Source organism: Vicugna pacos, unplaced genomic scaffold (assembly GCF_048564905.1).
Source record: "Vicugna pacos unplaced genomic scaffold, VicPac4 scaffold_19, whole genome shotgun sequence".
Lineage (NCBI taxonomy): Eukaryota > Metazoa > Chordata > Mammalia > Artiodactyla > Camelidae > Vicugna > Vicugna pacos.
This window is the reverse complement of record NW_027328740.1, coordinates 72,497,200-72,521,868: the sequence shown is the minus strand read 5'-3', so window position 1 is coordinate 72,521,868 and position 24,669 is coordinate 72,497,200. Positions and strand designations below refer to the sequence as shown.

General features: G+C 44.9%; 1 protein-coding gene and 1 long non-coding RNA gene across 2 annotated transcripts in view; both read right to left on the bottom strand.

Annotated features, from left to right (window-relative positions):
• Window positions 1-24,669, bottom strand: part of LOC140693523 (uncharacterized) — a 127,851-nt gene that overhangs the window by 17,305 nt on the left and 85,877 nt on the right. Inside the window, exons 12-14 of the mRNA XM_072957343.1 lie at window positions 24,241-24,373; window positions 23,800-23,853; window positions 21,450-21,559 (exon numbers count right to left, since the gene is read on the bottom strand). Of these exons, the coding sequence (XP_072813444.1) occupies window positions 21,556-21,559; window positions 23,800-23,853; window positions 24,241-24,373 (191 nt within the window). The 3' untranslated portion in view covers window positions 21,450-21,555. Of the gene's footprint in view, window positions 21,560-23,799; window positions 23,854-24,240; window positions 24,374-24,669 lie in introns of the transcript that reaches the window.
• LOC140693544 (uncharacterized) lies at window positions 8,883-19,687 on the bottom strand. The gene is made up of 3 exons (XR_012069312.1): window positions 19,502-19,687; window positions 12,077-12,236; window positions 8,883-8,999 (listed from the first exon to the last, which is right to left on the bottom strand). It is a non-coding gene; the product is annotated as an uncharacterized lncRNA (long non-coding RNA).

Below are 24,669 nucleotides of genomic sequence, written 5' to 3'. Positions count from 1 at the left end.
TTCTGGGAGCCACAATACCATACAGCCAGGGTTAAAATACTTGCTCTGCCACTTACTAGTTCTGTGACCTTGGTCAACTTACCCTCTGTGTGCCTCAATTTCCACACTGTGAAACTGGGATAACAATCAAACCTTCCTTACTCGCTTGTTGAGAAGATTGAAGGATTCATTTCTGTAAAACGCTCAGAAAAGAATGTAGCACATTTTGGGTGCTCAACAAATGTCAAATTAATATTACAGTGGTTTACAAGTCTCCTTCCTAATCATCTTCTGTGTTTCCTGGCTAGACTAATACCCAAAGGAAATTCTTATTTCTCCTTTTATAAACTCATGGGATGAACCCTTCTGTTCCATCCCACCACCTGTTTAAACTGATGGAAGGGATACCTCCTCCCCACTCCTCTGGGCCATGCAGAGTGCTACTCCCTTCACAGCCCTGACCCCTGGCCCACAGCTAGCCCTCCTCACATTAACAGATTGAGTTGTGATTCCGGGGAGACAAACAGGGCATGTGAAACCCTTCCTTTCCCTCCAGTGTTGACTACCCTAGGGAAGCACCCTGGATGCTCAGCTCCATTGCAGAACAGCCCTGTGCATGATGGGGCTCATTCTCTCAAGGGAAGGCTTGCTGTGGCCCAGAGATACCTGGGACAGGGTGAGTCTCTACTTCTGGGACACAGTATCATGACACTCATTTATCCACAGCCCTGAAGTTCATGGAGAACGTGGCTTCATCAGTAACAAAGAAGACATTTATCGCCTGCCTACTCTTTTGTGTCATCTCTCAGTTGGCTGCTGGAGACAACATGTGTATAAGTATTGGTTCCCCTTAGGCCCCAACATATATGAAGTAACAAAAATTTCTGTGGCTTAACGTTGGTCCAGGGCGACTGTGTAACAGTTCTGACTCTGCTGATGCTAAATTATGGGTGTAGGAATTATGGAACGTCCTCAAATATCTTTCATCATAAAATCAGCTTTTCTTATTTTCTTGTTTCTTTGTAATTACCAAAGACTATAAAATGATGGCTGCACACAAAACAGCAGCTAAAGTTTATGAGCTCTCTTGACATACCCACTGTGGTAAACATGTTACATAATTACTAATTCTCACAATTCTACAAAGCAGATATGAGTGTCCCCTTCTCACAGACGAGGGGAAAACTCAGAACGAGCTGACTCAGGATCACATGGTTCAGTGTCAGCACGTGCAGGCAAACCCAAGTCAAGAAACTACACCCCATCATATATGTACCAAATCAACTCCCACCAATTAACACACAGCGGCGGGGTCAATACTCAGGGAACTCAACACACCTTTCAGCTTTATGGTGCTCCAGAGGCAGCTTCTAGCTGTTTTATAATATCCCGGCTCACTGGTTTCTAACACTAGAAGAAAAGCCCGATTTTGCCATTGTTTGCACAGCAAGTCTGAAATGTTCACAGCGAGATAAAAGAATAAAACTATGATATAAGCAGAAAAAATTTTCCAGGTAGAAAGACATAATGGACGTTGTGCTATTCTGAAGCATTAAGCAAAGGAATCAAAATAAAATCACATTGTTTAAGCCTTATTTTACAAACAGAAAAATTAAGACTGTAAAAAGTTGCAACAGCGCCACCTATGGCTAAAAAGACCTTCCAGGTTGCCGGGAAACATGCAACACAAAAATTGACTGTAAGATGAGAAACGAGAATCAGATAACTAGAAGCTTATGTAGCATATACTGCACTTTGCTTCGGGGGGATGGAGGGGTATTCAGTATTTAATCTGATATTGCTAATACTCCTAAATATAAACAAAAGACATAGGCTCATGGAAGCTCATCTTAGAAGAGGAAAGAATCCAGTCCAGCCACTTCATTTTACACGAGGGGAGACTGAGACCTGAGATCTGTCCTCCTGGCAATCAGCAGCAAAGCTCTCCTAGGTCTCATGTCTTGCACTGTAGTAAAAACCAACAGAACTGTACTACGCCTATATTCATAAAAGTCACGTCTGTATTTTTCCAACAGTAGGTAATCTAAGTATCTTGCAAAATACTTCTCAAAGAGCCAGGAAATCATAGAAGGGTATTGAAATACAAAAACATTTATTTACATATTAAAACAGCATGAGCTTTATTCTCTCTATTAAAAAAGTGACATGTCAAATCAAAATTTTGAAATTTTAAAACCTGAAAAGAGTGCAGAAAAAAATCAAAATTTTCTTTAGTCACAAAAGAGAGAAGCTTATTCCCTGATAATAATCAATGTGGATTTTTCTAAACTTAATGGTTCTGGTCAGAATCCCGAGAAATTAAATGTCTGATGGATGGTTACACGGCAACATGAATTCTGAGCTTACATTCTGTGTAAATAATCTTCAAGGTCGTCTGCTTAAGGCAATTTAAGTAGTCCCTGTCTCACTAGAATGACACAGATTTCATTAAAGCTTCATACTGCACTTAAAAAAAACAATCCTAGTTACTTTAAGCCATATTAATGTATATCATATATACACAGATTGAATATGCATCAGAAATAAGCTACCCTTTTTAGTATTCAGAGTTGATACTTCTAAACTATCAGTCACTGTGAAAGCACATTTTTATTAAGCACCTCTACGGTGCTTTGTATACAAGGCGTCCAGCTCTCACAGTCAGACAAGGTAAACCATATTACTCAAATTTCACAAATGACGAAATATACTTAAGCCATGTAAACAACTAAGATATTCATCATCAGGAAAGAAAAGAGTAAGGATTTTACTTACAATACTCACTGACAAAGTTTTCTTTCATACTAAGACTACATAAAACAAATTCAGTGTTTGGAAATTTTTCAGTAAATAAGCACCACTAGAAAAAACAAGTAACATCATTAGCAACAGTTGGACTTTCAAAGACCACTTCTCTCTTGCACAATAGTTATTTTAAATGTTTTGTTTTTAGTTCTCACAAAGCACTAAATTAAAAAACTATTTCCTTTACAGTCATTACCTGAGAATAAAACATTTGTGAAAATGTACAATTTTAATTTATGCCACTCTGCCTCTCATTCTCACTGGTGTCTCTCCTTTGAAGACCTCATCAGGCTGAGATAGCTAAAATCGGTCATTTATGGGCTCACAGGAGTTCGGGAAAACACTCAACGGGAAGCTGATTAGAGGAGCAATTGAGAATTCATCCTGTGCAGCCTGGATTCCAGCATCGAGCTAGCCACCGCCAGCTGCGTGTCATTTGGGGCAAGCTGACCCATCTCTCAATCCCTCAGCTACAAAAAAGGAGACACTGATACCTACAATCAAACACTTGCTATGAAGTAAAATATGAGCAAAGCATTTTAGCCTCAGTTAGGCGTCCACTCACAGCGAGTTTGGTCATTATGATGATGAGGATGGCTGTTAACAAATTAAGCTCGACCAAACAGGAGAAATCACCTTAAAGGAGAAACATTTTAAGTCCATGAGTAGAGTATTTCCTTTTGGGTGGACTGTAGAATATTCTATAGATTTTTTTTTAATAAACCAAATTTTGTCCATTAATTGTAGATTTACAGGTTCATGGACAAGTCTCCAGAAAAATAATTAGAGGCCTCTAACCTCTGAAAATTAAGATGTAAATTTAAAAAAAAATCAGGGAAGAGATTATACCTCATTTGGGAGAGTATGTGCTTAGCATGCATGAGGCCCTCAATTCAGTCCCCAGTAACTCCATCTAAAAACTTTGTTTTTTAAGAAATAGAGAATTAAAGCAAAAGGATGGAGGAATACGGAAATTTTTAGAGACTCATCTCAGATTTAAGATAGGGAAGAAACCATCCAATTCTCAGAAGAAATCTTGAGGACTATGTAAACTGGATCTGAGATGTCTAGTCTTTTAACATTATTCATGAAATCATATTACCAAGTCTTAAAACTACCTGATAACCCACAGTGGTGATACTGATCATAACAGCTACCATCACGTATCGAGCTCCGGCTAGGACTGCTCTGTTCTGACATCTCTACCCCTAAGGCCTCACCAGGCGGAGAGCACTAAATTCGGTCATTTATGAGCATCTCGTGTAAGTCCTCCATTTGTGCTTCTCACTCTCCCCTCACCAGCTCCTCTGAGGGAAGCACTGTTATCATCTTCCCCACCCGCAGATAAGGCCACTGAGGCACAGACACTAAACCCGTTCCAGGCCACATTGGAATTAAAGGACGTCTGTATTTCTGCTGTTTTGCTTTTGACAAAGGAATCTGAGATATCAATTCAAAGCAGACTGTTAAATAATCAAGTCTGTCAGGTCTTCACCTCAAAGAGCAGATACTATAAATTCCTGATGTAGGATGAGGCTGCCGTCACAAACTGACTCAGCTTGAAATTAATATCCAAGATGAAGCAGCGGATACACGTAAATATTCACGATTGTCAAGTCTGCCCACGGGTCTGGGCCCTTCACTGCCTGAAAGGGGGTGAAATCCCCACCTGTGTCTGGGAGGGAAGCGCGGCTCTTCCCGGGCTCACCCAGGCTTCATAGGCTATTTACCCCCACAGACTAGCCTCAACGGTTAAAAGCTCTCAAGATTTTTACACCAGGCAAAACTGAAAGACATTTCTGTAGATGGAGCACTTTCTCAGGCTTAAATTTTTTTGCCTACACTCAGCCAGAGGGAGAAAAGAAACAGGACTCTACAAAGTCCTGACCCTCACCACTCACAGGAGTAGAATGACCACAGCAGAAGATGGCCCTTCACATTGCAGGATGTGAACAAAATAAAGATGCCCCAACAACAGGCACTCCCAGACACAGCGCTCAGCAGTCTTCTGCACAATCACAGTTGTGCAGCCCTCAACACCTTCTATTTCCAGAACACTTCATCAGCCCAAAAGAATCCCCCTATCACTAGCATTCACTCCGTAATCCCCCTCCACCCAGCCCCTTCCAACCATCACCTGCTCTCTGCCTCTGCATGTGCCTTTTCTGGGCTTTTCAGATCACTGAAATCAACAATATCTGGCCGTTTGTGTCTGCTTCCTTTCAATTAACATGCTGTTAGCAAGGCTTGTATATTTTGAAGTGGCATCAGCATCTCTTTATTTTTTATTTTTTTTGGAAACGTTAAAGATTATTAGAAGGTGGTAAGTACTATCAAAAAGAGTAGAGTGGAGCATAAGTGATTGTGTTTCAAAGGGAAAAGTGTGGGTTGAACAGTCAGGGTGGACTTCCCAAAACAGGTGGCATTTTTCATTTTCCTCTTTTTTTTTTCTTTTTTATTCACTCTTACGTGTGAATAATGTTCCACTACATGGAGATACTACATTCTGTTCATCCATTCAGCAGCTATGTATGGACGAGGTCCAGAAGAATGAGTGTAAGGGGTGACTAGCATGGATGGCATTTAAGCAAAGGGCAAAATGTGTTTTCAAAAAAAAGCCAACAAACAGAGGCGCAAGGAAATTCAGTGCGTTTCTGAGCAAAGTGCTTGCTTGCTTCGGCAGGACTACCGTGCAGGGCTGGGGCGGATATTGGCAGGAATCACGGTGAGGGAGTCACCTGAGAAGACATCCCACTGCAAGCAGCTCAGCCAATCCTCCTCCCTCATCCTGTATTGTTAGAGCAATGTTTCTAGGTTACTCTTATTTCAATTAATAGCATTTAACTGCACGTCTGATCATCACCATCAGACCACATTACCTCCAAGTCACAGAAAATCATTCACTGACCGGAGCAGCACCAGGACATAATGGTGATGGATTAGGGAGTCCTGCAGCATTCCAGCCTGCAGGCACAAACCCCACATGTGCCCTGGTGATGTCCAGAAAATAAAATGCATGGAAATATCTCACTGCTGGAACACGACATCTGCCCTCAAATTGCCCGAAAATCATGCTGGCAAAGCACTACTCAACCTTCTCAGTACAAAAAAAAAAAAAAAGCTAAGAAGGCAAATTTAGGCTCTTCCATTGAAAACCAGCAGCCACCACTGCCAGTATTTGAGCTGGACTGCTCCTGACTTTGAAAACCACTGCGCAGTTACTTTTCAAACGTGAAACTCATATATATATACCACGTAGATGATATTGCAGTAGGATTTTTCTTTTCAAAATTTCCAGTTGCAAAATTAGCACAAGAAAGTTTATGTTTAGGCTTTAAAAAAAGTCAATTATCCTCCATTTTCTTAATTTTGAACTGATTATTATTTTATAAATGGAGCTATGGTGCGTATTTAAAACCTTTTGATTTCTGAAAACAAGACGTTTATGACCTCACTATTTCAGAGCAAACTTTAACGATTCTTTGAGAGGTGGGGCCTGGGGTGCTCACTAACAGCTCTTTAAATACTGACAAGGATGTGCTATTAAGTAATACAAAGGCTCTAAGTCCACATTAGCTCAGAAAGCAAAGAAACCACACCAAAGACTTCCTTAAATATTTTATATATTCCTATTCTTTTGAATATTAAAGCTCTTAAAACATATGATTTTTTTTGAAAAAGACAACAGCTGTAATAATTTTCCTCTCACCAAGAAAGCAATCTTTATCAGGAATAAAAACCCCTATGGAAATCGAAATGACAGGACGTTTCTAGCTAAGTGAACACCCAGATCTGAACACAAACCTAAATCCTATCAGATCTCACTCGAATCCTATCAGTTCAGTGGGCGCTCCATACGAGGGACTACACGAGGCCTGGAGTTCTCCCAAATACAGATCTCTATTATCACGTGTGCAAACCACACACAGGCCCACCAGAAGAAAAACGCCCACACATAAGATGGAACTACTGAAACAGAAAAGAGCCAACCAGCATATATTGCTAGCAAAAACGGTGCTGCTAGAAATAGACTCATGGACATAGAAAGCAAACTGTTGTTAGCAGGCAGGAAAGGGAGGATTAACAGATACACATTAATAAATATAAAATAAATGACAAGGACCTACTATATAGCACAGGGTACTATTTTCAATTTCTTGTAATGAGTTGTACTAGAAACAATCTGAAAAACATTTATATACATATGCATAAGCTTATAACTGAATCTCTGCTGTACATCTGAAGCTAACATGGTAAATTTACAACACTTCAATAAAAAATAATTTTATATAATAAGTAAAAATAAAAGCAACGCCATAAAAAAGAAAGAAAAGTACACGGTAATCCCCTTAGCTGTAGGTGGTGGAGAACTCTGCAAGCACCAAGTCCACTCGAATACTCCAGCACTGGCGGTCTCTCATTCTAACCATCAGAGAATCACTTGGCTTCTACGAGGTTACTTTTCTCTTCAGTGAAAGGCTACAGTTCCATCTAATGATGTATTGAATCTCATCATTCACAAACCCAAGAATTAATGAGGATTTCCCATAGGCCTGGCTCTGGACAGATGAAAAGATAGGGTCCCAGATATATTCATGTGTAGAAGAAGTTTATGCCATAAAGACATTAATTCTTCCTGCTTTGATAGACAGATTCATTGCAATTCTGATTAGAATTCCTCCCAGATATTTCATGGAATGTAACAAGTTAATTTATGGTCAGGAACAGCCAAGAAACTTCTTTAGAACCACCACTGGGAAGGGGTGGATAGGTCATGCATTTCAACTGGTCTTTCTGATGTGATGAAAACGTTCTGGAATAATAATGGTTGCACAAATGTGAATATGCTAAAAGCTGCTGAATTGTAACATTCAAGTGGGTGGACTTCATGGTGTGTGAACAATATCACAATAAAGCTGTTATATGAAAAAATCCTTCTTGCCAATTATTTTTCCCTCTATACTACTAGTCTGTCCCACAATTTAAGTAAAACAAACAAACAAAAAAAAACAAAACAAACCAGATTTTGCCAGGAGCTCTTTAGGAGTGCAATGTCCCTGGGTCTCCAACGCCTCAGGTTGTGCTGTTCCTGTTAACACACAGTAGCTGGGCTGGACTAGTTACGTACTATAAGTATCTTTTTAAGATCGACGGTCTCACGTTTCACCCTGGGAGAGTGAATGATGGAGGATGAGACAGCCTCATGCCTTCAGCTCATTTTTAACTGAACCAAGCCCTGCTTTCACCACTGTAATCCCTCTCAGTATAAAAACATGTGACATCAACAAGCACCACCATCATAACACCTGAAAGTGTTCAAGGTACTTATCTGGGGCAGAAATCCTGATCAAGGAGACAGAAGCTCCCTCAGCACTGCCGCTCCCTTTTCCCGACTCCACCAGGAGAACCTGGGAGTTACAGCCGCGGGCTCTCAGCCTGGGGAGCAGCGCCCACGCCGCTAATCTGGACCTCAGGGATCGGGAAAGGGAGAGGAAGGCAGCCCCGGGGTCGCGGGGCAGGGAGAGCGGGGTGGGGGACGCGGGCTGCAGCCCCGCTCGGAGGCCAGCCCCAGCCCCAGCCCAAGCCGCCCGCCCCGTCCGGGTGTGCAGACCCCGCCCGCCCGGGACACAGCCCGCCCAGTGGTGGGGACGGGTCGGCGGCCTAGGAGAGGAAGCCCGGGAGGGGAGGACTCGCGGGCGGGAGAGGGGAAGCGGATGCCAGCCGCGGACTGAGGGGAGCCCGGCTGGGTCAAGAGGCGGCAGGGGCACACCTGGCCCTGGGCAGCTGTGGCCGGTGCGCCGGGGCAGGTGGCGCGGGCAGAGGGGTCTGGCCCAAGCAATCCAGCTGAACACACGCTGACTGGCGCCCTGGGGGGCTGTGACACGCCGACCGCCCTCCCGCAGCCGCCTCACCCCTTTCCCGATATCCCCTCACCTTGCACTTCCACAGCCAGAGGCCCCGGCCCCAGGCAGTAGCCAAAGGCCTACAGGGCGACAGAGCTGAGAAGCCATTGGGGCCGATCCCCAGCTCGGAGCTGGAGCTTCCAACCCGCGGTCCAGCTGGCAGCAACTGCGCATGCGCAGGAGGGCCAGCGATCCTCTCTGGGTCCTGAGAGAGAAGGGGAACCGAGGGAGGGAGAATAGGGGAGGAGGAGGGGAGGCGGGGAAAAGTGGAGGGAGACACATGGACAGGAGGAGCAGAGGGAAGGCAGTTATCTGGAATTGGGAGGGGAGTAACAGAGATGGGGAGAAAGCGTTTTACCTCTTGCGGCACCCCGAAGGAGGCAGCAGTCCTGCCTATACACCCTTCTCTTACCCGTCATTGCCCACAGCTCATATTTTACGTCCCTGGCCCAGCCCTCCAGCTAAGGTCTCTGCAGAAACCCTACGGGTATCATACCCGTTGCCCCCACAAGGAGCTAGGTTTACTGTTGCTCAGGGAACCAAGCACCCGCAGGTGTTGTTTCTCAGAACTACCTTGGGAAGAGTACATATTCCCCTTTTACACGCTGGGAAACAGGCAGGCACGATCTCTGCCTTAGCTCCACTGTCCCAAATGTTGGGCTGGCAGGGAGCGGGAGGTAAAATGTCAGAGCCCCAGAAGGAGCAGACTGCCTGAGTGTTGGTGTAGAGTCCCCATCCCTCCTGGGTAAACCACACCCCAACCTCGGGGAATAATCAAGGGCTCACCGTAGGCCCCTGTGTGTGGGAGAGCTGCCCTCAGTCCCAGTGTCCAACTTGCTAGGTAGGTAGAAGTGTTATTGAGTCCAAATTCATTCTCCTCAGTGCAGGACAGGCCAGTAAGTTGGGAGACCAAGTGTTGGGGCATGGAATAGCAAGTTTCTGTAGACCTAGATGGCAAACTAATGTCCTGGAAAACCATCTCCTCAAGTCAGAATTCAGGCTGCTTTCCTATGTGCTTGGTTTTTGCAAACTTCTTGGTGTAGGAATTCCTTCTTGTTAGAATCCTTTGTTCTTGCAGCTATCTCCCTGGGTCAGATCCCTGTAAACCTCCAACAAAACAAACGTTATTTTCTATTCTGCAACGTGTTATCTTTATATGATTGGAAAAGTGTTAAATACCCTTAAAGGTCAGAGCCTTCAGAATAGGCTCTCCTGTATATTTTAGGCTCTAGGCAACATTGTTTTACAAGCAAGAAGAAGCCTAGGAGACAGAGCACAGGGTTAAAGTCAAAGGAACAGATCTAATATGGAGTCAGATTTCTTCTTTTCTATTACTGTGGCAGAAGCCACTTGAGGATTTAAATCCCTTAAAGTTAAAAATAAGTAAAACTTTAAAGGAATTTACATACATTGGTGGGAACTTGCATAGCATATCTGGAAAAGCACACAAAGGATTGTAAACATTGGCATCTCCAGGGAGGCATGTAAGAACAGAGGATGAGGGAAAACTTCTTTCACTTGAGTATTTTTTGCTCTGTTTGAATTTTTTTAACCATATGCATATATTTCTTTTTCAGTTAAAATAAATGTGTAATGGAGCAAAGGAGTAACTAGTTCAGCAAATACAGCAGCCATAGACTCACTGAGTCATCATTTTCGATTTAAGCCAGGAAGCATTGATTGTCTCTCTCCTATGTGCCCAGTGCTGTTTTAAAACTCTTTTATATATTTTTTTAATAAAATAATAACATGCTATCCCTCACCCCTGCTCAGGGCTGGTGGGAAACCAACTGAGTTTTTATTGAGTTGTTTTCCAAGGAGTAGAGATGAGTTATAAACAGAACACAACTTCAGGGCAAAACAGGCGGACTGGTTTTCCAGCAGGCCAGATAGCGATGACGGGTTTTCAATAGAGGCGCACAGAGGCTGAGAGAGAAAGCCTCCAGGACCCTACAGAAAGCTGCCCACAGTGCCTTCTCCATGGCACTACTGAAATAGGAAAGAACAAATCTGACTCCATATTAGATCTGTTCCTTTGACTTTAAACATGTGCCCTGTTTCCTAGGCTTAGTCTTGCTGTTTCTGCACCTTTTGTGAAACAATGTTGCCTAGATCCTGAAATATACAGGAGACCCTATTCTCAAGGCTCTGACTTTGAAGGATATTATCACTTTTCCATTCGTATAAAGATAACAAGATACAGAATAGAAAATAACATTTGCTTGTTGGAGGTTTACACGGATCTGACCCAGGTGAAGAGCTGCAAGAACAAAGGATTCTAACAACAAAGAATTCATACACCAAGTTTGCAACAACCAAGCATTCCCGCTTCCCCTTTTTAATATAAGAAGAGCCTGAATTCTGACTTGGGATGATGGTTCTCCAGGACATTGGTCTACCATCTTCTCCGCTGGCTTTACAAATTAAAGCCGCTATTTCTTGCCCCAAATCCTTGTCTCCTGATGTGTTGGCCTATAATGCACGAGTAGAACAAGCGTGGACTCGGAAACACAAACATACATTGAAAGTACGCATTTGGTATATTAAATGACCTGCTTCCACTCGTATTCCTGAGGTTTTCTTCTCTTGACCACTCCTACTATATTTATGAAAAACCTGTCATGTGGACACATTTCCTTCTCTAGCCACTACCCTTCCATGTAAAAACTGATGCCAAGAAGGCAATGGAAGTTGCTAGAAGGTATTACCTGGCCAAAAAAGAGCAGAAGTGGGTTCTGGCTGATGTTCAGGAGCAGGCCGGGGCACCTGACAAGATGTCATAAGTACGGATAGACAGCTGGGCACCAAAGGAGAAGCTTCTAAACTTCCATGAGGGAATTGTTGGATAGGAAGGAACAGTCCCAGACTATAGCTCTGATCCCACCACGAGCTTCCTGGGCAAGGCTGGGCAAGTCATTTAAATTCTCTAGACCCGTGCTGTCCAACACGGGAGCCACCAGCCACATGCAGGATTATGATGTTATTCTGTAGCCAGACAGAATTATAAATAAACACTTTATTGCAAAGGGTCAGCAGGTATAATATTTAAAAACATTATTGGTTATCTTGCCCTAACAAGTTATTTTTGTATGTCTAGCTTTCTGTGGGTTGTAATGCCTGCAACTAATGTTTCCCTTACAGTGAGGTATTTTGAAATTATAAGTTACTGGACACAGTACACTCATATCACAGTTGAAAAAAAACTGATCTAAATAAGCAAGGTGATCTGACTTAGTAGTTATGAGCAGGGGCTCTGGGGCCAGCCTGCATAAGTATTAATTCTCACTCTCCCTCCAGGGAGTTCTGTGTGAATCTTGGACAAATTATTGTTGCTGTTGTTGTTGTTGTTGTCATTGTCATTGTTATTATTTGTGCCTCTTTTTCCTTACCTTTTAAATAGCGAGGAAAATGTAGACTCTATCCCCTACAGTGTTGGCAGGATTAAATGAGTAAACGTCTGTGCTGCCCACTTCCCTGGGTTTCAGCATTCTCCAGGCAATCAGTTCCAGACGCAGTGTCATTCTCCACTGTCTTCGTCAGCCTGGGATTCTGTAACAAATTACCGTGTGTCGGGTGGCTTAAACAACCAGCATATTCCTTATGGTTTGGAGGCTGAGGCTTTCAAGGTCAATGTATCTGGGAGAGGATTGCCAGCTCGAAGATGGCTGTCTTCCCACTATCTTCATGGCCCAGAGAGGAGAGAGAAGCAAGCACTTTGGGGCCCTGTATAAGAACACTAATACCATTCATGAGGGCAATACTCTCATGACCTCATTTTATCCTACTAATCACCTCCCAAAGGCCCCGCATCCTTATATCATCAACCTGGGAGATGAGGTTTCGACATATGGATTTTGAGGGGATGCATTCAGTCCACACATCGGCTAACTCTCCCAAACATGCAGTCATCAAACCTGTAGCTAATTTCAAAATAATGTTTATATCTCTCTGCCCATTTCCATTCCTACATCTACTAACACTGAAGCCCTGCTACATTTTATTTCTTATTTTCCTTGTAGAGGTTTAATTGATTCCTCTAACTCCAAGGATTCGCTCACTCCAGTCTGCTTGACAGCCCTGCCAGGTAGGACTTCCTTAAAACACCTTCCCACTTCACCTGGTTGTTTTTTAGGTGTAAATGTCAGAATTCTCTCCACACCCCATCCTAGACCTTTAATCCCTTACACTACCGCTCACTATGTTATTTTCCTATTACCACTGTAACAAATTCCATTAAGCTTACTAGCTTAAACCAGCACAGACTTATCAGCTTATGGCTGTGGATGTCAGAGATCCAACACAGTTCTCATTGGGATAAATTCAAGATACCAGCAGGGTTCCTTCCTTCTAGAGGGTCTAGAAGAGAATGTTTCCTTTTTTTTTTTCCAGTTTACAGAGGTCACCCACCTTCCTTAGCTTGTGCCCCTCAACTTCCTCCATTTTCATGGTCAGCAGCCTTTCTGAACATTGCTCCATCGCTACACCTCCCTCTGATTTTAAACTCAGCTGGGAAATATCCTCCATTTTAAGGACCCCTGTGATTACATTCAGCCCACCTGGACAATCCAGACTACTCACCCTATTGTCTCATCTCAGGATCCCCTTGTCCCATCCCACTCAGGCAGTATGTATGTGGCTGTGACATTCACCTTGTGTAACATTTCCTCATGAGCAATTTATGGTTCAAGGCACTTATAAGTGACTTTTTGTTTTTCTTCCTTATCCTTTCTACATTCAGTTTGTCTGGTGAGATTATATGAATCCTTTTTATTTGTGCCCCTGCACTAATCTATAATAATGTATCATGGGTTTAAAGGCTAACTAATAGACAATTTAGGAGACAGAAATCCTCTAAGATTTTTAATCCTAAAATATCTGTCATCCCTTTTGCCATGTACAGTAACATGTCACAGGTGGCTACCCTGTGGCCGGGGAGGGACATGATTCTGCCATCACACTCCCCTCATTCTTACCAATGTGCTGATCAACTAACCAAGGATCTATGCTCTCCAACTCACTCACTTCCTCCTCCTTTGCATTGACTATCCTGTTCCCACCGCTTCCTTCATTCACCACATCAGGATTTCATGACCACATTCTCCCCTAAATGAAATGGGTATCTTGCATCAAATGCCTGACAGCTGTTCTTATTGTACATGCACACACTGACCTACACATAATCCCGTCCATCTCTTTATTTTCCTAGAATCTTCCAGAAGAATCATTTCCATGATGATAATGATGATACTGATAATGATGACAGGGGCCTCTCAAGGATTCTGATAAAGAGGGAATCGATAAAGGGAGGGAATCATTGCAAAATTGCCCCAGAAACAGGCTTAAAGGTAAATAACTCTTATAGTGTTTAATGAAATTGACTAATATTTAACTATTTTTAAGACTTTATATCACTGAATTTAAAATTTTAACGGGAATTTTCATTCACCACTAACCAAGATTCAACTCTGGGACCAAAATCTAAGGATTTCTGTCTTCTAAAAAATTGTCCACTAGCCTTTTAAACACGTGATCCTTTTAAAAAGTTTAGTGCTGGGCTGAAAATAAGCAGGATTCATATAATCTCACGAGACACAGTGAATGTGGAAAGACTAAGAAATAAAAACAAAAAGCCATTCATAACGTCTTGAACTTTACGTTGCTCACAGGGGAAAATGTTTGCCAATGTGTGTGTCACATCAACATGACGACTGAGTGGAATGGGGAAGCTGATCTTCCTCATCAGTCATTTATGCTGATTTGTTAGATGCCAAAACAGTTTCCTCATTGAAATTGCTTCTAACAAGTATGGAAGAACTTAGGTTCTACCAAAAGCAGGCTGAACATTTTCCCCTGCTTTCAGGTCTCTGGACTGAATGTCCCCACAAGAAGGACATGATTATGTTTCATAGGGAAGTCTTCCTGAGAAGCAACAGGCTTTTCTAAGGCAGAACTGCAGAGCCCCCCATGGAGGGCTGGAGGAGGTCTAGAGGGGACACTGGAAAAACAGCAGGAGTGAATTCAGATACTGCTGCTCAGGTCGCCAAAGACAGCATTGCTATCTCTAAGGATATGACATTCTCCCAAATTTTCCATGAGTGAAGGAGCCTGTGAACACTAAGCAGGTTGTTAAGACACAGCAGCACATAATTTGCGTGACAACACAATTAGAGTATGATTTGATATTTGGAAAATAACTAGCCCATTGTTCTTTGAAACTGCAGCAGTAGCAATAGAAATAAAAAAGACTGAGCCGTCTTGGAGACAACAATCAATAAACAATTCTAAATCTGCAGAATTCCTTGACAATATTCAAGCAATGAGCTAGATGTGTGCTGCAGATACCTCTTACTGCAGGGCTCACTCCTGCAAAGCATAGAACTAGTTTCTCAGCACACAGAGGGAAGCAAGTCAAGATTCCTAATCTTTTGAGATTTACTAAATGGCTGGAAAGATCAGACAAGTACATACAGGCAAATATGATTAAATGGAATCAAATAATATCAAATGTGATTTGAGCACAGACGAAAGAGAAATTCCTTTCACCTGGGATCTAGAGAGACTTCTTCAGAAAATGTGGCTCTGGAGACGGCCAAAGACATGGGTGGAATTTTGGCAGAACAGGATGTAAGGAATTTAAAAACTTATTCTATAATTCATATAAAAATTCAAAGGATCCCAAAAATCCAAAACAACTTTGAACAAGAAAAACAATGTTGGAAGACTTGCACTATCTGATTTTCAAACTTTTTTTTTATAAAGCTACAGTAATCAGAAATTATGGTGTTGGTGTAAAACAGGAAAATAGAATAATGGAACACAATAGAATGTTCAGAACTAAACCAAGACTTATACAGACAATTGATTCTCAAAAAGGATGCTGTGGAGAAAGGATCTTTTCAGCATGTAGTGCTGGAACAATTAGATAGTGATACGCAAAAAAAAAATGAACTTTGATTCACACCTCACAAAATATACAAAATTTACCTCAAAATGGATCATAGATCTTAATAGGAAATCTAAAACTATAAAACAGCTAGGAGAACAAGCATAGGCTTAAGCTTTATGGCCTTGGGTTTGGCAAATTTTTCTTTGCTATGACACCAAAAGTATCATCTATTTTAAAAAGAAACTGATAGAGTGAACTTTATGAACATGAAGACTCTTCAATGCTCTTCTAAACACTGCTAAGCAAATGAAAAGACAAGCCATAGACAGAAGCTATTTGCAGATCATATATCTGATAATGGTCTCTCTTTGTATCTGATCCAGAATAAAGAGGTCTCAAAATTCAATAATAATTCAAACACCTGAATGAATGAGGCCAGAAAATACACTTCAGTAAAGATATCCAGATGGATAATAAGCATATGAAAAGATGCTGATTAAAGGTGTCATTAATGATTAGAGAAATACTTTTAAAAACCACAGTGAGATACTAGTTCACATACATACTAGAATGAATACAGTTAGAAAGACTGTCCTTACAAGGTGCTGGCAAGGAAGTAGAGCAACCAGAACTGATACACACCACGAGGAATTTACAATAGTACAACCATTTTGGAAAAGTCTTTAACAGATTCTTTTAAAAAGGTAAACACCTATGTACCATATAATCCAGACATTCCTCATCTGGTGCTTTAGAAAGGAAAAGCATATGTCCATACAAAGACTTATAACCAAATATTCACTGCTATTTTATTTATAATAGCACAAGTTGTAAATAACCCATGCATCCATCAAGAAGTAAATGCAGAAAGAAATGATGGTCTATACAAACACTGCTCACAATAAACTCTTCAGTAAAAACTCAGCACTAAACAATATTCTACTATAAGACAAATAAGCTATTAATACAGCAACACAGATGATTCTCAAAATAATTACACTGAATGAAAGAAGTCAGACAACATAGAGTAGATACTGCATGAATCCATTCATATAAGGATCTTGAAAATGCAAACCAATATGTTGTGATAGAAAGCAGATCAATGGTTCCCAGGGGAAGAGACGGGGAGGGAGGGAGGGACAACAAAAGTCAGGAGAGAAGCTTTGTGGGTGATGGGTATGTTCACTGTCTTGAGTGTGGTCATGGTTCCTTGGGGATATTCTTACGTCAAAACATATTAAGCTGTACACTTTAAACGTGTGAAAATTATTTTGCCAAGTATACCTCAAAGCTGTTTTAAGAAAAAAGGCACTTTAGTCCTGATCCACCTCAGCGCCTGATTGGAGTGACATGATCAGTCCCTCACACTGTCTGCCTAACGGGAAGGTAGAAAAGCTCTCACAGAAGATAACATGGATTTTTCATTTGCAATGTCTGCCATGTAATAAAGAATTTCTAGACATGCAACATGTCCAGACTATATGACAGATAACATGAGAATAAGGAGCATTAGACAAAGGATGCAAACCCCAGGTGATGTAGGCATCAGAGTTACCAATAAAGGCTATAAAATACTTTTAATATATTCAAGAAAATAAGGAAATGATGGGAGAATAGATAACAGGGTAGAGACTTTCACCAGAGAAATATACTGGAATGTATTTTTAGGAAAAGTCAAACTGATACTCTAGAACTGAAGCTTTCAGCTCTGGAAACAGGTAAACAGAGCTAATTAGGATCCCTTTTAAGTAAAACTTTCAGTAATTCTGGGTAAAATATAACAACAAAGTAACACAGAGCTAACTATGGAAAGAGAAGTTCCCTGATGACAATACAAAGAGGACACTTAAAGCCCAGAGTGGTCATCTTGTGAGCTGATGCCACCGCACCCTGGAGGGAAGGGGTTTTCATCTGCACATAAATAAGGATACAATGTCCATGTAGGAAAAAGGGTCCATACCAGATGTAGAAGACTCTTCCTCTATATCTATATAGTCAGAGACAGAGATGTAAAGTGGCAGCAGAGGTCACAGTGACACAGGGCCCTGGGCCAAGGAGTGTGAGCACCTCTGCAAGCTGGGAAAGGTAGGATGATGAATCCCTCCCAAGAGCCTAGGTGTGGAACTTAGCCTTGGCCACTCCTTGGTTTTAGACCACTGACATTGACTTTGCACTACTGCACCCTAGAACAGTGAGAAGATGAATGTGTATTGCTTTAAGCCACTGAGTCTGTGGTCCTTTGTTACAACAGCAATAGGAAAGGAACTCAGGAACCAATATGAACTTGAACCACAGGCTGCCTGCTGTGCTGGCAGGAAGTCCTTTGTCTCTGATCCTGGGGGAGTGTCCTGTCCTCTGGCAGCATCCACAAACTACCTCATGCTAACTTGGCAGTTTGCAGAGGGTTAAATCTTATCCCTGCACAGTTCTTGATATTTAGTTAATAAAAATGATGGTGTCATCATGGGTATTTTTCCATCTTTTAAATACCCTTCAGTCTTCTAATAAAGCTACTTCTAATTAAGAGACCGTGTAAATAGTTTTCAATCTTCATAATAAATAACTGTGGTTTTATCTGGTTACTTAAATTATGAATAATAATGTTCACATTTGTAAAAGTTATTAAAATCAACATTGTTTAATGAAAATATCATTTCTTTTCGCATGAACATGTATTAACTACAAGAAATGTTCCATGCTTTCTTCTACGATTTACTGTTAGAGCCTTAAAGAATAATATTTTCCTCAAAAGATATTACGGCAAAGGGATTTCTTTTGGTGGAACTGTTCCGGCATCAAATCTGGTGCATGTCTCAGGCCACTGGCAACATAGAGATGATAGAAATTAGGAGGCATTATAAACACAGAATCATTTTTAAAGGAATTAAAAAAACTGGATGTGTGTAAACAAAGAATCAGAGAATATTCTGGTGAAATAAATGTATTTTTCAGCTTAAGCAAGACATGGGGTGAATAAATCTGAAATGAAAAAACCACCCAGAGATTAGCAGCGAGTCATGCACGCAGTGTGAATGATCAAAACCAAGTTGTTTCCAAACCAGTGTGCAGGCTTGATGCCTTCATGAATCAAATCTGTGTGGCACCAGGCCACCTCGAATACATGTTGATGAGGTATTTATAAGCCCTTCACCATCCCAAATCAAAGCCCACGCACGAGCCACAAGACCATCACCTACACATTTGGAAAACACACAACATGGTGAATAGCACTTTTCTTGTTCAGTAGCCGGTGGCAGCGAACTGTCAGCAGACAGAGATACAGGGACACAGAGGCACCTCCCCTCACTCAGCTGATAAACTTCCGTGCATCCCTGGGGACAGGATTGTCATAAAATGCACCATGGATTGATTCTCCTCCTAGGAAAGGAACCGTAGTGCTGTCATTAGGTTTGAGCAGGGGTGGGTGGAGGATCTCAGAAGAGTTGTTTCAGCACACCAATAGAATTCTTGGCCACCGTGACCACGAAAGACAAGTCCCCTGCCATCCCGGTAGGCACTTGGGCTCCTGACAAAAGCTGGGCTCAGTAAAGGGTTGAGTAGAAGGCACAGACCTGAGGGATGCCCCAGCAATAGGCAGGAGGTAGGGCCTGGTTTATACTGCTCTGGGTGTATCCCAGACTCATCCGAATACGAAATCAGAAATTTGCAAAACAGCAGAGCTGGGGTGGATCATCTACTCCAGACTCCTCACCTTACAGTTAAAAGGGTGGCAACCCTGACAGGCAAAGCAACGTGCTAAAGGCAGAGCGTGGAAGTGGCAGTGCCAGATGAAACGCAGCGTGCAACCCCCGTTCAAGGCCGCTGACTCTGACGACGGGGCCAAGGTTTCCAATGAGGGGAATAAGACAGTGTAAATACTTTGTTCCCCCTAAAACCCCAAATGTTTTTTAAAGGCACAAAAACTCACCTTAACTAGATCTCTTCTGAGGGGGCTCTCTTCTGCTTCTTCGTCTTTCTGTCTCCATTTCCCTCTCTCAGACACAAACACATTCAGTTTTGTGAAAGGGGACTTCCTTCCATACAAAGACAGACTTCACATCTTCAGAAAGATACCTGAGAAAGCACGTTTCTCAATTCAAGTCTTTGTGTGAGTTCTAGGCAACTGGCTTATTTTCTAGAACAATCGGTAGTTACAAAATCAGGAAATCATCTTCCACAAAGGCAGAGTTCTGGTCCGTGTTGATAAAGTTGGGGATGTCACATTTCATGAGTCTGTTCGGCTCCTCCTCTGGCCACCTGCTGCATCTGATGGCTTCCTGGAGCCGAATAACACTGTAAAGGGCTATGGTAGGGATACCAGCTTTGGCCTTGTCCAAGTGGTCCACTTCATTGATGTAGCAGTGAAAGAGGGACCTAGATTCGTCATTGCACTGCCAGAGAACACCTTGGGCAGCAGCGGTCTTCCAAAGTCTGACACAAAGCTGTTGAGTCTAAATCTCTCCTCGGGAGACTCTGCATTGCTACAAAGAAAACCAAAATAAAATTTCGTTCACAGTGTAGCTCGGTGACCTGAAGAATCATAGTTTTTGCCATCTACTGAGAGTAAATCCCTGCACAGAGCATGCTGACTTGCACTGGAATTGAAAGACATCACTTCTGAACACATACAATTAAACCCAAGGCAAAAGTCTAAAGTGAGGGCCCATGGACCATCCTAAAAAGACATCGTTCCCTGAGAATCCTCAATATTGGTGCCTCGCACACCAGTGTTTCTCCGTGGGACACTCAGATCTCTTCATCAGGATTCGTTAAAGTGCTTCTTAAAATGCAGAATCCTGGGGTGCACACCCTCAGAGTCTCCAGAGGTAGCGACTGGTAGTCTGTATTTTCATAGCCACCAGGATAACTAAACATGCTCAGGTTTAGCACCGCAGTCTACATCGGGTCACCTGAGCATCGACAATTCTGTCTCACGGGATGGGGGGTGCCATGTGTGTCAGGGTGCTGTCCTACCCATGTGTCTCCCCTGATTCTCAGAACTGACAGTGCTGCCCCATTGGGCACGAAATACCACCGTTTCACAATGCATACGCAGGGCGCCCGACTGAAAAACAATCAGTGATAGGAGAGGGGACAAAACTCAGCTTCCTGTTACCTTGTTTCACTTACTGTGGGACGAGTGATCAATTCAAGGGTAATAAATCAGTGAATGAGTGAATAACATGACTCGCGTTAGTCCCACGAGTGCCTGGAAGAGCAAGCCTGGGCACATTGAGAACCATAACAGCCCATCTACTTAAATGTCATCCTCCACAGATCTATGTAAAGGTTACTTCCACCCAGGCAGTGACTCCAGAAGGGCAAGAATCATGTATGAACACACTCTCAAATCCAGAACAGAACCTGACAACAATTAGGCTCTGGAGACTGTGTTTAGCGAGTGTGGAATCTCAGTGATTCCAGCTCTTACACCTTGCCTTCCCATCCCACCACACACGATATGGCCCTTATGTCCAGTTCTCCCGGGGCTGGGGCCACGGAACCCATTTATAGGACTGGAAGAATCTGATCATTTAAACCATCCCCCAGATTATCATCAAGAGTCACCTGCATTTCAGGGATCAGTAATCCCAGAAGCTTTGCAGTTCAGGCAGCTGAGGGATTTTTATATCAGCTCTGTCTTCTACTGTGACTGCCTGGGTGACATCAGACAAGGAATTCTGAAAAGCCTGAACTTTTCCTTTCAGGAATAATCTAATTAACAAATCTCGTTGACCACTCAACAAATGTGATGTGAAGATCAATAATTTACACAGGAGTACAACATTCACTAGGTCGTGGATTTAGAATCAGAGGAAAATCATTTTAGAAAGATTGACAGAATGTAGCTTTAATGCGAATTTAAGTATTCTTACCTTTCAGTAAATCATCTTCCCCTACTTATCACTTCACCCAAGTTTAAAAGATGTCTGAGAACAGGGATGAGTGTGTCAGCAATCTGAGACCCAATAACCTAAAATGTCACCTAGGAAAAAGAGGGGAGTAACACATTTTTAAAAAGCATGGTGAGGATGGCGGGGCCATCCCCAACCCCAGACTAAGAAGCTCTGAGTAATAGCTTTCCTGCCTGCCTGGGGCATCAGCTGATGTGAAAATCCACCCAGAAACCTCACTGTCCAGCAGCTCTTCCATAACACAGGCTACACTTTCTCAGAATTAAGAATTGCGTCCAGTAACCACTTCGCTGAAGAATAAAGACAAAGGAGAACAAGAGAGTTCTGCCCCTCCCAAGGGAGAGCCCAGACCTCGGGCTGCATGCACTGCGCCCACCTCCCTGGAGAAGAATAAACTGGAGAAGGGCGTTCTGCGAAACTGCGGCAGCAAAGGTTGAGATGGGAACAAATTGACCAGCTGGCCAGGGACAGCCCCCTCCGTCGCTGCCTTGGCGGCTGCCTCAGCCCTCTCAGCCCATCCTGCCCACCTCCGGTGGCTAAGCTGTCAGAGAAATTGCTTTGCGACCTGGAGCAACAGAGGCTGCCCTCAGGCCAATCTGCGGAAAAGATGGGAGCTAAACCCCCAGCTCCCGAGCGGCAGGCTCCATACCCCCGCCAACACCCCGACGCCCCCGCACCCTACCGCAACCCCGGGGAAATATGACCCGAAGAAGTGTGACCTGGGAACGAGGGGCAGCAGAGGCCGCCCCCACGTCAGGCCTGCAGAGAGATTGGAGCTTATCCTCCAGCTCTCCAGGGGCAGCCCCTGTCCTCTCCACCTCCTGATCTCACCGCGCCCACCTTCCAGGAGCAGTCAGACCAGGTGTGGGGTGTCAGGCGAATCTTGCGCCAGAGAGGACGTCCCCAGGCCAGGTCAGGGGAGAGGAGAAGAAGTGGCCCCATTAGGCGGGGCAGCCGGCCGTCGCAACTGCCTCTGCCCCTCGACCACATCGGGCCCGTCTCCCAGGAGCAAGCTGACCTGGAGACGGGCATCCGGCTTCTTGGGCAGCAGAGGACGCCCCCAGGATTGGTCACGGGGAAGAGGAGAGCAAATTGACAGGCTCCGCGCTGCAGGTCTTCTACCCCCGCCATCGCCACCCCCGCACCTTAAAGGCACCGCCCAGGGCGCCCCTCCCCCAGCAGGCTGAGTGGGACAGGTGCGTCTGGTGACCTGGGGCAGGAGAGGCCACTCCCACACCAGGCCATCGGGGAGACGGGAGCCAATCCACCAGCTCCCCAAGGCAGCCCCTACCCCCGCAGCAGCCACCACTCTTGCCCATGACCTCACAGTGGCCTCCTCTAGGGAGCAGGCTGACCTGGAGATGGACGTCCGACGAACTTGGGACAACAGGGACCGCCCCCAGGGCAAACCATGGGGGGAAGTGGGAGCAAATGGACAAGTTCCATGGGAAAACCTGCCGCTGCTGCCACCACCCCCAAAGTACCAAGTCCAACTCCCGGGGTCAGGCCGACTAGGATACACGCGTCTCATAACACAGGGCAACAGCGACCGCCCCCAGGACAAGACGCGGGGAAGATGGGAGCAAATGGTCCGCTCCCCCGCTGCAGGCCCCCGACCACCGCCACCCCTGCACCCTGACTACCCTGCCTCCCGCCCCCAGCAGGCAAAGTGGGACAGGGGTGTCCCGGGACCTGGAGCAGCAGAGGCCGCCTTCAGGCCACGTGGTGCAGACATGGAGCTAATCCACAGTCTCCTCCGGGGCAGCCTCCCTATGCCTGCAGCCACCACCTTACCAGCCCCCTGACCGCACCGCACCCATCTCCCAGGAGCAAGCTCACCTGGAGTCGGACCTGAGGCAAATCTCCGGCGGCAGACGTCGCCCCCAAGCCAGGCCGTGGGGGAGAGAAGAAATGGAGCAACTCCCTGGAACACATCCCCTGCCCCTGCCGCCTCCGCCGCCGCCTCCCAGGAGCAAGCTCATCTGGAGACCCGCGTCCCACCTCTAGGGCAGCAGAAGCCGCCCCTGGCTCCGCCTCTGGGGAGAGCGGAGCGAATTGATCGGCTCCCCCGCGGCAGCCTCCCTCCCCCCCGTGGGTCCCGCACCTTAACGGCCCCGCCCCCACTCCGCACTCAGCAAGCTGAGTGGGACAGGAGTGTCCGGCGACCTGGGGAAGAAGAGGCCGCTCCCAGGCCCAGCAGCCGGGACAAGGCAGCTATTCCACCCATTCACCAGGGGTAGACCCTCTCCGCCCCTCTGCCGCTGCCACCGCCTTCTGACCTAACCGCCCCACCTACCAGGAGCAAGCTTACCTGGAGTGCAACATCTGGCGAATCTCCGGCGGCCAAGCCCCACCCCAGGCCAGGCTGCAGGGAAGAGAAAAAGTCGATCGGCTTGCCCGGGGAGCCTCCCAACCGCCACCACAGCAGCCGCCGCCCAAAAGCATTGCAATAGCCCACCGGGGTCAGGCTGACTGCAAGGATGTGCACTTGCCTTCTTATCCTGGCCAGGTCCCTGAGCACCTCCCTGCATCCCTACACTCCCTGCACCTCTGCACCCCTGCTACTCTCTGCAATTCTGCATCCCTCCACCCCCACATCCCCTGAAATGCCTGCGCCCTCCACAGCCCCTGCACCCCTGTCACCAGTTACACTTTTGCACTGCTTACACTCCTGCACCCCTGCATGTCCCACACACCACCTCTTGGGCCTTTGGCAGAGTCTCTGCTGTTAGACCAATGCACAGTGACTCACTCTTTGCCAGTATATGATGCATCAGTGGACGTCAGGGGTTGCCTGCAGGAAGGTACATGTTCCCGGTCACTAGCCTGGGCCACTAGGGTGATCTCTGTGAGGTCACCCAGGACGGGTTCAGAGATGCTGTTCTCTGGGAAGAGAGGAGTTGAAACCGGTCTTGAGGGCAGAGCTGTGCTCACCAGGCCGTCCACGCTTCATGTTTTACACAGGGCTTCGGAGAAGTGAAATGGATCCGGCCAAGTAATACCGGCCTGCTGTGAGCCCACCTCAGTCCTGGGCTCTGAGTCAGACCGACTGGCTCCCTCAATCAGGGCCCAGTTTGGGCACCTGAATGGTCCCTTTGAGGCATCCCAACAGTTCTCAGGATGAAGTCTGGCTGCTTCCACCCCATGGCCCTCCCTCCTACTGTGCTGGCCTCAGGAAGGT